The sequence below is a fragment of the Limanda limanda genome, chromosome 4, assembly GCF_963576545.1.
Source record: "Limanda limanda chromosome 4, fLimLim1.1, whole genome shotgun sequence".
NCBI classification, from domain to species: Eukaryota; Metazoa; Chordata; class Actinopteri; order Pleuronectiformes; family Pleuronectidae; genus Limanda; species Limanda limanda.
Window position 1 is genome coordinate 8,996,570 of NC_083639.1, and position 13,844 is coordinate 9,010,413.

At 41.9% G+C, this 13,844-nt stretch overlaps 1 protein-coding gene across 1 annotated transcript in view; it reads left to right on the forward strand.

Moving 5' to 3' along the window:
• The window catches only part of celsr2 (cadherin, EGF LAG seven-pass G-type receptor 2), a 66,375-nt gene that overhangs the window by 22,979 nt on the left and 29,552 nt on the right, over positions 1-13,844 (forward strand). Inside the window, exons 3-4 of the mRNA XM_061069222.1 lie at positions 1,000-1,707; positions 12,658-12,880. Of these exons, the coding sequence (XP_060925205.1) occupies positions 1,000-1,707; positions 12,658-12,880 (931 nt within the window). The remainder of the gene's footprint in view (positions 1-999; positions 1,708-12,657; positions 12,881-13,844) is intronic.

Below are 13,844 nucleotides of genomic sequence, written 5' to 3' on the forward strand. Positions count from 1 at the left end.
AATTTATCAACACATGTGAAACACATTTTGGAGGAAGAAAACATCCTGTTTTTTCAAGTAAACTACCAGATGGATTAACATGAAACTAAGGATGTGGTATGGGTGAGGGAAGAACCAGTAAAATGTTGGTGTGGATCCGGATGAGGGCGCAGATCCAATATTTTTTCACCTACTTTCTTTTACAATGCAAGATTGCATTTTATGAAGTTTCATTGATTGTTAAGAGAATAATTGATATCCATTAACATGACATATTAATGTAAAATATCAGGTATGTTTAGGTGACTGATATTCATGACGGTGTAAGATATGGTGCAGATCACCCTAAAAATCTGCATCAATCTGGGGACCAACAATTTATCTAATGTAATGTGTTATCTGTGTTTATAAAGAAGCGTTTTCCTGTGTACCATAGATCTTCAGTGTTGTCTCACACTACACTGGTTGACATTGTAGTTGGTGCTGAATCCCACAAAAGCTGTTCTGCTACCTGAAATACTTGCTAGCCTAAATCCACAGCTGGAAATTGTTCCCAAATGAATCCCTTCTTACTGACATTTTTGGAAAACTGACACAATAAACAAATTAATTCAAGAAGATGACATTGATCTCTGTATTGCCTCCTTCTTTACCCACTTTACCTCACCTACAGTAATGTGCTTCCAGTGTCAGTGACAAGGGACAAAATCCACCCATATGTTCCTCAGTTAATCAGAAGTTAATGATGCTTCTGCCCAGTTTAACATAGTGAGTGGAAATCCTGCGAAGTTTAAGTCTGTTTGGTTCAAATGTTCCTCTTTGAGTTATTGTCTCTCCACCACAGCTCAGCCTCAAACTTTGGTGGAGGAAGATCATGTAATAAGGGGAAAGTCATCCCTCTGTTTTTAAGTTAAAATGCCATGAACCTGTGTGAATGTGCCGGAGAATCATAAGTCTCATCACAGACTCTGATGTCTCATGCTAACTTCTTGTTTTTTCTCTTGCGTCTGTCTTTTTCAGATGGTGTCCACTCAGTGTCGGCCCAGTGTCTTCTCCAAGTCACCATCATCACTGATGAGATGCTGTCCAACAGTATCACGCTGCGACTGGCCAACACCTCCCAGGAGCACTTCCTCTCCCTGCTGCTCGCTCAGTTTCTTGACGGTGTTGCCCGCGTCCTGTGTGCCGCCCCCGAAGACGTCGTCATCTTCAACATCCAAGACGACACTGACGTCAGCGCTCGCATCCTCAACGTCAGCCTGTCCGTGGCCGTGCCCGTGTTTGGTGAGGGACCGCAGCGGCCTGGAGGCCTCGGCCTGGGCGCCGACGGGCCTGGACGAGGGGTTGAAAGCGGAGGTGGCGAGTTTTTCGGCTCAGAAGAGCTCCAGGAGAGGCTGTATTTGAACCGCAGCCTCCTCGCCCAGATCTCCTCCCAGGAAGTTCTCCCCTTCGACGACAACATCTGCCTGCGAGAGCCGTGCGAGAACTACATGAAGTGTGTGTCCGTGCTGAAGTTCGACAGCCTGGCCCCGTTTGTTGCCTCTGACACCATCCTGTTCAGACCCATCCACCCCATCGCCGGCCTGCGCTGCCGCTGTCCCACCGGGTTCACGGGAGACTACTGCGAGACGGAGATCGACCTCTGCTACTCGAAGCCCTGCGGAGCCCACGGAGTGTGTCGGAGCAGAGAGGGAGGCTACACCTGCGAGTGCTTTGAGGACTACACAGGTGAGAACCCTCATTTTACACAAACTTACTGACTCCGCCCCTTAGGCTACATCCACACTGGTATGTTTTAAAATGTGTGCTTAAGCTTTGTTTGAGTCCGGCGTTCTTTAAACACTTTCAAGCATTTAAACTTTGGAAAAGCTGCTGGTCTTCTGAGCGTTGGGAGCATTGCTTACACTTCAAGAAAAGAAAGAAATGCGCTTATACTTGTTTTTTCAAGGCTTTGTGAAGGGATGGCGCTAAAACTGAATGGATGGAGATGTTTTAGTTAAAAAAAAATATTTTAAAAGCTAAAACGGATGGATGTAGCCCTAGTTACTGTTGCTATGTGCTTCAAGCTGGAACAGTAAATATGCAGTTTACCGTTATAACAGTGACAGATAATGCTCATCGTTCGTATTTTTTTTAGACATGTCTCTGATTTAATGCAGGTGTCAACAAAAGCCGGATTCTCATTTGATGTAGGCAGCTGCTAATGATGTCTATTATTTTATTTTTTGTAGATTTGCTAATGATTTGTTAAATAAAAAAATAAAAGTTATCAGACAGTGGCTATTTCGGGGCTGGGATCTCAAACTCTCAATTTCAGACTTCATGAGACATAATAATATCCTGGCCTTCTACAAATGTGTGCTGGTGCTAATAGAGGGGGGGAGGTGGCAGTTAATGTCTTCTCCTTCACAAACGTCTCACGGGAGCTTTTTACCTCGGCTCTTTACCGAAGCAGACAATGGTCGCCGCAGCTCTGACAAAGGCTGAGTGATGACTTATTGATTGCTTGATCGATTCTAGCTGTTTCAGTCAGGCACGCCGGAAGTTAACACAAACCTGTAAACGGTTGCTATGAATTTTCTGTTTGTGCTTGAATTTTGGTCAAAATCCCATCTTGCTTTTGTGTCTTGTGGCCACTGAGCAACCCACATACCTACATATTTATTTACACCTACACTCCACGTCATCCTGAGCTGTAGGAGTGGACCTTGTCTCAAAGCAACATCTAAAAAACTGGATGATACAGCAACCTTTATTTCCTCACTAGAGCTTATTCTGGAGACGAGTGAACTTCAAGTAGAGCTTTACCTGTGTCGCGTGTTTCACAGAAAACAAATAAACATCAGTTTCTCCGTCCGCAGTCGTATCGCTGGGTGGCTTAGAGGAAGGAAATCATTAATTATAGATGGCTACGGCACAGATGGAAGGTGTCCCCTGGCTGTGAGATGCCCTCTGGTTAGAAATACCTTTAAAAATAAATATATATATATCACAAAGCTCACAGTATGTAGAGACAGAGAGGACTTCACTTCTGTCTTCAGAGATAATGAAGGTTTAATTTATTACTGTTGGCAGCAGAATTGTGAACCAGTTGCAAGAATTAGGATCCAGATATTCTTCACATCCTCAAAGGGTTAAAGAGTGTGTGCTCACTGAGTTTATGGTTGAGGGGAAAAGGGGGAAGTTAAAAAAGAGTTTAAAGAGGAAGATGATTTAAAATGCTAATTTATACAGTATGAATATTAAGAGAGTAGCTCCATCTTTTTGTTGAGAGGTTAAGTGGGTCAAATCCTGATTTCTTTTTTAAGCATAAAGCTGGTTATTTTATTATTTGTGATAATAGGTCATAGTAATTTTATTCCCACTTTATATAAAATGTATAACGCACATAATGGCCACGGTATAAAATACAATATAATGAAGCAATTGTAGTTTTGCAAATAAACAAAAAACTAATATTACATGAAGCATTCTTAACTGTAAACAAATGATTGACACACATAGAAATATTGTTGTAATCATATTTAATGATAAATAATTAATTCAAATCATTTACATTAAGTTGTTTATTAATTGTTTTAAGTTTCATCTTCAGCTAAGAAAAAGTGATTTGACAAGTACTTCTGATTTCTGATTTCTGCAAGAGCTGCCAGCGCCTTCTTCATCCGTGGTCTTCTCCAGCAGATGTGTTACAGATGTTCAGCAGCTACAGAGTCAAAAGACATTTTATCCACTTTCACCACTTTCTCTTTTTGTAAAAGATTAGGTCTGAGAAATTATCACAACTAAAACCACAAATCCCAATTGCTGCCAAAAGATAAAACGTCTCCCCTGTTAAAAATGTATTTAAGATTGAACTAAACACAAACTGCATAATGTCACATTGGCGTGTTTGTGCTCTCAGGAATGGCGTCGCTTCCATTATTCTTCATCAAACATTAGCAGCTTTTGTTCTTCACCTATTTATGCGGCTGTTTGTAAAGTCTGAAATAGTGTCAACGCTGTGAGTGTGTGGGCTCCGTCCCTCAGAGTCCAGGTGGAGTGGCACTTAGATATTCTTATGCACAGCTGTGGGTGTTGGAGCTGCACCATACCTGCTTTTAACGGGAGCCGGCAAGCGTGTGAGTGGGTAAAGTGGGCGTACTCTCATCCGGTCACGCTGAGAACAGTAAAGACCACAATCAGTGACATTAATCTCCATCAGTTGGGGGGGTTGGACCCAGGTGCTGTTGGATGCAGGACTTGCAGAGTTCTCAGAGTGTGCATGTGGCCGTGTAGTTGATAATTAAAGATGGTTGAATCACACAGTTTGAGCGTTTGATCACACAAGGTCGTTCAGGCTGGTTCTATTTGATGTTTTTTCTTCTCTGATCTACAAGTCCCCTGTTTCTGCTTCAGGTTCATCAGTGTGTGTGTTTGTGTTGGTGTGTGTGTGTGTGTGTGTATGTGTGCACACGAGTGTTTCGGGTGGTTAGCTAAGTGCTGAATAGCTGTGATTATGTGTGTGTAAGAAAGTTGGCATGTTTATGTGTTAATGGTGCATAGATGTGTGTGTGTGTGTGTGTGTGTGTGTGTGTGTGTGTGTGTGTGTGTGTGTGTGTGTGTGTGTGTGTGTGTGTGTGTGTGTGTGTGTGTGTGGGGTGTGGGGTGTGTGTGTGTGGGCAACTGTTGGACCGTAGGCGTTGCCAGATGGTAGCAGGAAAGAAAATGAAAAAAGATGAACAGCCACCATCTTTGCTGTTCTTCCAAAGGACAGAGTGGACGGTTTGTCTCGGCTGAGTCGTTCTCTAGACGCTGAACGACAAGATGTTCTCCTCCTCAAGTTCTCACGCATTTCTTTTAAAACAAAAATCAGACGGTCTGTATGGCAACCAGCCTTTTTCCTATTGATGATGTTTTTTCATAAGTAATTTGGAAAGAATTTGAAGGGTTTTAATGTGCAGACACACATGTGCAACAAAAGCTGGTGAATATTCATGCTCCTATTTTCAAATCACTTCACACCAGTGTTAATTTTGGCAGCTATTTTTGATTTAGTCTTAGTCTTAGTCTTTTGACGAAAATGTATATTAGTTTTAGTCTAGTTTTAGTCATTTTTATCCTTCTTAGTTTTAGTCTAGTTTTAGTCGACGAAAACAAATTACATTTTAGTCTAGTTTTAGTCGACGAAAACAAATTACATTTTAGTCTAGTTTTAGTCACATTTAATAGCCACATTAAACTCCTTATCTTCCCTTCTCAGGTCCAGGGACCCCCTGTGTTGTGTCTACAACTGCGTACTAGTCTAGCTTGCAGTACTTAGGTTGTCCATTAGATGTCCCTCCTATAGGTCTATAGCAGGGGTCGGCAACCTTTACTATCAAAAGAGCCATTTTGCCCCCTCTTCCCCCAAATAAAATTTGTCTGGAGCCGCAAAACATATTTGATAACAAAGCTGATAAAATTTTATATAAAGTTATACTATACTAATCTGTAGATTATTGCATTTATGAAATTATAGAACAACAATAAAGAAAACTGTTGACATTTTATTTATTTTTACCTGTTACAACAAAGGGAAACACCAAATGCTTATGAAGAGGAGAAGAAAATACACAGGCAAGTGTAGGCCTACTTTGAAATAAGTTAAACGCAGAACTATGTAGGGTTATTTGAGTCATCCCCATATTTGTGGGAAATGTATGAAATAAGAAGTACCCTATTTTGAAATAAATAAAAACATATAGCTGCAGCCTATATATTTTAGTTGGCGTTGGCGAAATGTGAAAACAAAAAGTGAAAGCAGATCAGACTGGAGGAGGAAACTGAAGCTCTGTAGAAACCAGCTGCAGCTTCTGCTCTGATCCAGAAGCTGCGGCGCTGATCTCAGAGCAGCTGATACCAGAGAAACTCTGTGTTTTCACTGTTTCCATAGTTAAGAAGTCAGTGACCGGCCTGCTTCACATGAACGAGCCCTGATCTCACTGTCTCTCTGAGCGAGTGCGCGAGGGCGGAGCCTCGGGACCGGTGCGCTGTCTGGCAGTACACACACACACACGCACACACACACACAGACACACACACTCGCCGCTCCGGGTACTTCATGACGGCCTGATACGATTATGTTTTTAAAAATTGTTGTGACTTAGTCAACCGCCAACATTTTCGTTTCGTCTCGTCTCGTTAGCGAAAATTAAAATAGATTTCGTCATAGTTTTTATTTTCAAAGATCCATTTCGTTACGTCTTCGTCTCGTCTTAGTCATGGGAAAAGGGGCGTTAACGAATATTTTTCGTTATCGTTATCGTCAACGAAATTAACACTGCTTCACACCAGTCACTGCGGTTACATGTGTCCGATTGAAACCCGATTTCTGGCGTTGTCCGGTTTCAATCGAAGATCCATGTCATGTAACTCCACAAATCTAGATTTCTTGTGTCCGACTGAAGTCGGATAACCACCCCCAGATAAGTAGATCGGATTTGGCTGTATATCGGACAACGCGTGCATGTAACTCTGGAAGCGAGACAACAACTGGAGATGACGTCTTTGCGCATGCTTGAGATCCTGCCTCCCCCCTCCCCCCTCCCCCCTCCCTCCCTGGCCGTGACCCGGAAGTCGACAGTTAGATAAAATGTCGCTGCCCGGTGCCGGCCGGCACAAACAAACAAACAAACCATTCTAATCAAATGCGCCGTTCACATTCGCAGTACTCCTAGAGTAAACATGCACAACATCATGTAGAGGGACGTAGCTTCACCTTGCTCTCCGTTCGTCATCTTTCTCGCATGCTGAGTTGAAGGCTGTTGTTGTTAGTGGTGACGAGGTCAAGCGGAAATGGCTGAATCACCACTAGCTGTAATGAAAACAGCGCCACCTATCGTAGCGGGGTATGAAATGCTTTCGGACAAGAGTCGGATTTCTCAGTGCCATGTACCCTGAGATAGAGCAGTTAACCCCCCATGGATAGAGAAACCGGGCTTCAGCCGAAATCGGGTTTATGCCATCATGTAAACGTAGTGACTGTTTGAAATGAACAGCTGCCAAGCACTGAAAGCCTCTGCAGTTTCCCTCTGAGTGATGGCATGAATACAGGAGTTGAAATGAAAGAGCATGTAAACGCTGTAGTTATGAGATGTTCTCTCATAAACCGAATTGTGCTGCACTTTGTAATAACTTGTAATTGGCATCAGTGCAGACTTTTTTTTCAGGGGCTGGGGGAACCGTTGTGCTCTCATGGTTCCTTCCAGCTTTTTTTATATGAATGTACAAAGCAGGCCAAACTGCATCGCTGTAAAAAAGATGCTTGTTTGCAGCTGTAATGAAGTTTGAGATTAGCCTTCTACTTCACTACAACCCAACTATAGGCACATTTGCGACCACCCTAATGGACATGTTGTTATGTTATTTTCTTTTATTGCAGAATAATTAGTTCATTTTCTCATATACGTGACTTGTCTTATGGGCGTTACATGTCACCAAGAAGTTCCACACCCCCGTTTTAAGTCATACTATAACATCAGAGAGTTTAGAAGAAACACGTTTGTAAGAGACGAGAGTCTGTAGTCATGCTTTATGAGCTTTGGACAAATTCTTTAGTGCCACACCCAAGTTACTGCGATGTAATTTGCAGAGACTCTGAATATCTGCACTAGATTTTATAACAACTTATTCAAATAGTTAATTCAATGTATTAGTCAGGATGAAAACTGCATATGAATTGACAGTCAGACTAACAGATACTGCACAGTGACAGGGTTGATGCTTTACACAGTTTTTATTGATGTTCTCTTTGAATTAAGTCTAATGAGACATGTTTCAGTGTGTTGGATCCTTAGCCTCTGGATTGTCTTTAACGCAAGAATCAGATTTGATCATAATCTGTGGTGAGTCATTGCGTCAGCTGAAGCTCTTTGACTGTGCTGATATCACCTTCTTATATCAGAGTTTGAACAAACCGAGTCTCTGCTGTTGTGGAGGCGAATCTCTCAGCGTCCCTGAGCTCAGAGAGCTGGTGTGTCCGGAGGGATCCAGCGGCTCTGTCTCATTCAGGAGGGAGAACTAATGCCCCTGTGTTGCCTGGCAGCAGTGGCACACCTGTTCAGGTATAAGATCTCAGAGGAAACCCAGTCAGTCTGCAAGAACAGTTTGTGCTTCCCAGTTACACTTCAACTTTTGAGAATTATCTTGTAAGGTCTAATTATCCATCAAACAAATGAGATTAATCGGTAGATACATAGCAAAAATAAATAAATAAGACCTGGTGTGGATTTCTCATGTGAATTCAGCTACTGTGGCAAATACTTTTTCATGTTTCTGTCAAATAATATATTCCCATACTGTGATTTGTTTTTAGGCAGTTTCTTTTAACTGGGTTTTGAAGGCAAGGTGATGTTTGCCTAGTTCAATACATCTTTTAATATGTCAATGTATTTTTTGATCCATCATTCACTCATTATTTCAAATATTAATATAAATTTCTGCAGAAATGCTTATGTACAGTTTAAAGACAATCTTTATGTTCAGTCAGGTATATAGATTTATTAAAAACAAATATTAAAGCTTATAGCCGCTTGTTAAGTAAACACAGGATCTCTGAGGTGTCTGTGCGATTGGCTGAGTTAATGATTCATGCTGGCAGCAGACAGTGTGTGGGCGCTTGGACCGGACGCAAATAGAGCAGAGGAGATGTGTTTGAATTATTGATCAGGATATTTAGTGGAATTGTGACTGAGCCCGTCCCCACCCCGCTGAGATGCTTACCTGGCAACACAAAGCACCTGAACGTCCCAAAGGTATCAACCACTGACGAGCCTTTCATATTAACAGTGAGGTAGAGCCACCAAAATGAACTGTTGAATATGTCTCTCAGTGAAATCCCACCACCTGAGCCTCTATATGTTTCATACAGCTCTGGGCTGGTGCATTATTTGACCACAGCAGCAGTGGCTTAAATAAACAAGTAGTTTATTGCCTTCTGAGAGTTGCTGAATTAATAACGAGGCTGACAGAACTGTAACAGAATGGCTTTATTTTCCACCCGGCTGGACAACAGTGACTGTTTATCATCAGGAGAAACATGTCAGGCTGACAGGGGACAGAAGCTACGACACCATTCTGTTCCCTGTTCCTGTTTTCTGAACGACACACACATCCAGTAAAAGATTGTTTGATTGGCACTGGATGAACAAATCATGACAAACCATTTGAAAAAGAGAGAAAACCCTCAGAGCTTCAGCTCCCGTTAAAGGGTTTATTTTCCTGTGACATTTTCCAGCCCCAAGGGTCTTCCTCAGACTTCTGATAGGGACACAGTCGCTTTAGCTGTGCGGATTTTCTCTCTTCTTCACACTCATGAAGTTGTCTCTGATGGCTGAAGTAAATTTTTTTTTAAAAATGTTTGGAAAATTTTTTTTTATTTTTCCAAACATTTTCCCAATGCAAGAGAACATGCAGAGCATACAGAGCACTCTACATTAAACATTACAGAAAATTACATAACAAAATACACAAATAGATGAAATAAAACTAATTAAATAAATAAAGTAAATAATTGGCTGAACCAAATGTTAAAAAAACATTTACTGATGCTTTACAGATCAGTGATAATCTAGTATAGAGCTTATAGATAAAATAAACCTATTGGAAAGTCATAAAAACCTTTGTTATAAAACCTAAAGTGACAAAAGGTTTTTTTCTTCTTCTAACAGAGAAAATGTAAGTAAATCTTTAACCACTGGTTTTTCCCTTGACGCTCGACTGCACTTTTCATAAAAGTGAGAGGTCAGAAGTTCATCTGAGGAGCTCTCCCTCATGAGATGAAACAAACTGTTGGCTGAGGATCTAAACCAGCTTCACATGGGCCCACAACCTGTCAACAGGTTCTTCAATCTGCAAAGAGTTCATTAGTTTAACCAACATTATAACAAATTAAATCGCTGTCTTGTGGATTAATTTTCCTTCTTTGTGTTTTAACCTCTTTCTACCTGACTTTCTCTCAGTCCCCTGCTCAAAATAATAATAATAATTGCAATAATACAGTTGTAGCCCAAAATCTCTAATTCAAAAAGTACAACATCTGAACATTATCTGTGACAAATTTCACGCTAACAAAACGAGACAAAGCTGGGACGTGTTTAGGTGGATTCTCCAAATGGCTGCTATGGCAGAATCAGTAAAACTAATTTCCCCTTACTTGTCTGTCACCATTAGTACTGATTCCATGTAAATACAACTGTTTTATTTGTCTTTAAATAAATAAATCATAAATATTCCGATTCATTATCGTCCACTTCAACATCTCATCCAGCATCCTGCCAGTGTCCTCTGACTGAAAGGACGTATAGAGGGACAACAGCAGCAGGACACTTGCTTTCAGTGGCCTGTGAATGGAGTGATTAATAGACACAGAGTAAATAAAAGGCCTGTGTGTGTGTGTCAGTGGTGTTGGATGGAGATGTGGGCTCTGTGTGTTTGTGCCAGTGTTACAGTAGTGCTGAACACTGCGGAAGTCTTCCACACTGCTGGCTGTGTGGTGTGGACACAAATTCCAGCTCATGGATGGGAGAGCGAGCGGTCGCGCCCGAGCAACTGCTGCAGCCTCCCAGTCCCAACGATCCGGACAAATGCCACATGTGAGTCTGACTTCACAGGGTCACACGGTCACTGTGTGTCGCTCTCTCAAAGTACCAGTGTTGCGCTGACCCACGCCTTCGCAGTGTGATTGTTGCTTTGCTGGCCTGAGGTGACCTGAAGTCCAGTGTCTCAATCCACACCCACACTTCAGCTCGGTGTTAATCTAGGCCTGCCACTAAACTCACTTTTTTCATTGATAATTGCATCCAATAATAATTTTCCATTATTGCCTCCACCAAGGAGGTTATGTCTTCATCTGCCTTTGTCTGTTAGTTAGGAGGATTACGCGAAAACTACCATAGATTCCCAATAAAGTTCCATCAGCTTTGGTGTGGATCTGAATCAGGACTTCCTCTTCACTGTCTTTAACATTGAGAGATGGGGGGTGAAAAAAATGATCCATCAAATCTGGTTCTTGTGAATTTAAACGTGGTTTCATAAAGAGACTGTTTGGCATGGTGGAGGTGTTTCACCGTTTTTAACGTTGTGGGCGTTTTTGGACATATTCACTGTTTCACCAGGGAATGATTCATGGAGCTTGATAAAAGAAAATACATTTAAGGGAGTGATATTTATAGGTGAGTGATATTTTGTGCTGCTTTACTGAATTAAAGGAGACTTTTGGGCCTTAGCGTAGGTATGGACTCTACTGATGTCATTAGTTACCAGCTAAATTATTTCATCCTCTCTTTTTTACACATTTTATTAAAATACTTGAGCCTTGAGTGGTCAACATACCAGTTTATTGCCGAGCCCATCCCCCCCTCATATAGCTAATGGGCTCTTAGGTCAAATCACTGACTGTCCCTGAAGCCCGCTATAAAAGCTGAGGTGGCCGTGCTTTTAAAGGTGTTGCACCCGATTTGTTGAATGATCTCCCCTATTCCTTGGGATTCCTCGTGTCTTGTGACATCTTTATTGAGCAGCTCAAATGTTTTTATTCAGACAGGCTTTTGGTTTGGCTGTTTGAAAAGCTGCTCTATTTTATTCATTGCTTGTTATTTTGGCTTATTTCCTAGTCTGTTTGGAGCTTGTGGTTCCTGTTGGTGATTTTAACTTTTCTGTTTGCTGTCAATTTATATGTTTTTCCAGGAGTGTAATTAACATTAAAGCACTTTGTGAATTTGTAGCGGCAAATGAGCTATAAATAAACCTATGTTCCTTTTATATCTCAAGTATCCAATTAAAGCAAAATACTCAGGCAAAAAAAAGGAAATTTGCCGTGTTACAGCTACATAGGGGGATAGTGACCGATAAAAACACCAATAGAAGGAATAAATAAATAAATAAGAAAAATAAACATGAGGAAATGTACATATATAAATAAGATATACTGTGTAAACAGAATATACACAGTGTTGCAGGTTTGCAAATATATGATATTGAAAATTGCACAAACAGAAATACATTTTGCACAGTTGAATTAGTCAAAACGTGCGAAAAAAGGGAGATATATTTAGTGCTTGTGGTCGACTGTGAGCAGAGCTGATTGTACAGTGTGACGGCAGCAGGAAGCAGCGACACCTCTCCTTCACACACTGTGTGTATCAGTCTGTCGCTGTCGGAGCTGCCCAGTGCTGTGATGGTGTAATCATGACCTGAGCTGAGAATAATCATCACGAGCAGCTTCTGTCTGCATGAAACTGCAATCATCTTTGTTTTATGAATACAAAAACCACTTACAGCGTTCAGCCATGAGGTTGAATGTGAATACAGCTCAAACTGCAGCTGGTGTATCACACAGTTTCAATAAAATAACAGAGTCCATGATTGAAAGACAGATTTCCACTATCCACTTTTTCAGCAATGTCACAACTTATTTCCCCCCCCGTCCTGCATCTGTTTGACACTGCATCTGTATATCTCACTGGTATGGGGTGGATAATGTTACTCTGTATATTGGAACATATAGAACAGCTATAAAGATAGAAAGATGGAATATAGCACTGTGAATTCCCTGAGGTGGAAGCCACGCGGACGACTGAGGCAACACTGCTTGTCACAAACAATATTAATCCTCATTTCTCTCCTCTTTTCTCCTCCTCCATCCATCTCTGTGTCCAGGAGAGCACTGTGAGCTGTCGTCCCGCTCCGGCCGCTGCGCCGCGGGAGTCTGCAAGAACGGCGGCTCCTGCGTCAACCTACTCATCGGAGGGTTTAAGTGCGACTGTCCGCCGGGCGGCTTCGAGAAGCCCTACTGTGAGATGACCACGCGCAACTTCCCCCCGCACTCCTTCCTGACCTTCAAGGGCCTCCGCCAGCGCTTTCACTTCACCCTGTCTCTCACGTAAGCACCTGCACCTCCCTGCAACACGCCACAGCTCACCTGCATCACCTCCAATCTGTGATTCACTCCCTGTCCTCCCCCACATCCGGCCTCCACACACCCACTGAAGTGCTCTCCCCCCCACTCACATTTATGTAACCGTAATGGCGTTTAATAGCAATAATGGGATCATTGAACAACAACCATCATCTGTAGAGCCACTTTGGTGTCAGATCCTAGAATCTGTGCTAAAAATAGAGAAGCGCTGCTGAAGCCTGGTGAATATCGGTTCAGCTGCACACAGGGAAGCTTGTGTGGTAGGTGTTGGAAAGAATGTGAGCTGTGTTTTTGGAGAGGAGACTTCAGCTAAAAGTGAGTGTGATCTGATTACAGTGAGTGTCACTGGTCACTTTGAGCTGTGAATCAGGGAGACTGTGGTAGAATTAGACCAGACAATTCTACCACAGTCTCCCTGGAGCCTGAGAGAGGCCGACTGCAGGAGAGCATGTAGTCATGATGTATGCAGACATGTTAGTTTGAGGAAATACTCACCTCAATACTCAAAATAAACCTCAGTTCAGATTATTCTCAAACTGGAAAGATGTTGGTCACAGGAAGTGAATACAGCGATGTTATTGCTAACACTGGCACTTTCTCTGAGAGCTGGAGGTGCTGCATCTTATGCCATAATTAGCGTTTAGCAAAAGTAGATTTCAGCTCAACAGTTTTTAAACTTATCTACACAGCACAAAAAGAAAAAGCTGTCCCCTGCAGATTTCATTACTTTAGTTTTAAAAGCATGACGTGACAGTTTTAAGTTAGTTTTTCCCTTTTTGCTTTTATTTCACATTACTGCGGAGGCTGTGAATATCATAGTTAGTGCTACTGTTATTTTTACCTTCCACAGGAAACATCGTTAGTTGTACAGAAGTGTTACTTCTTGGAGACGCAGAGGCTTTTTTCTAACATGTTTTTGTCTTTGTGT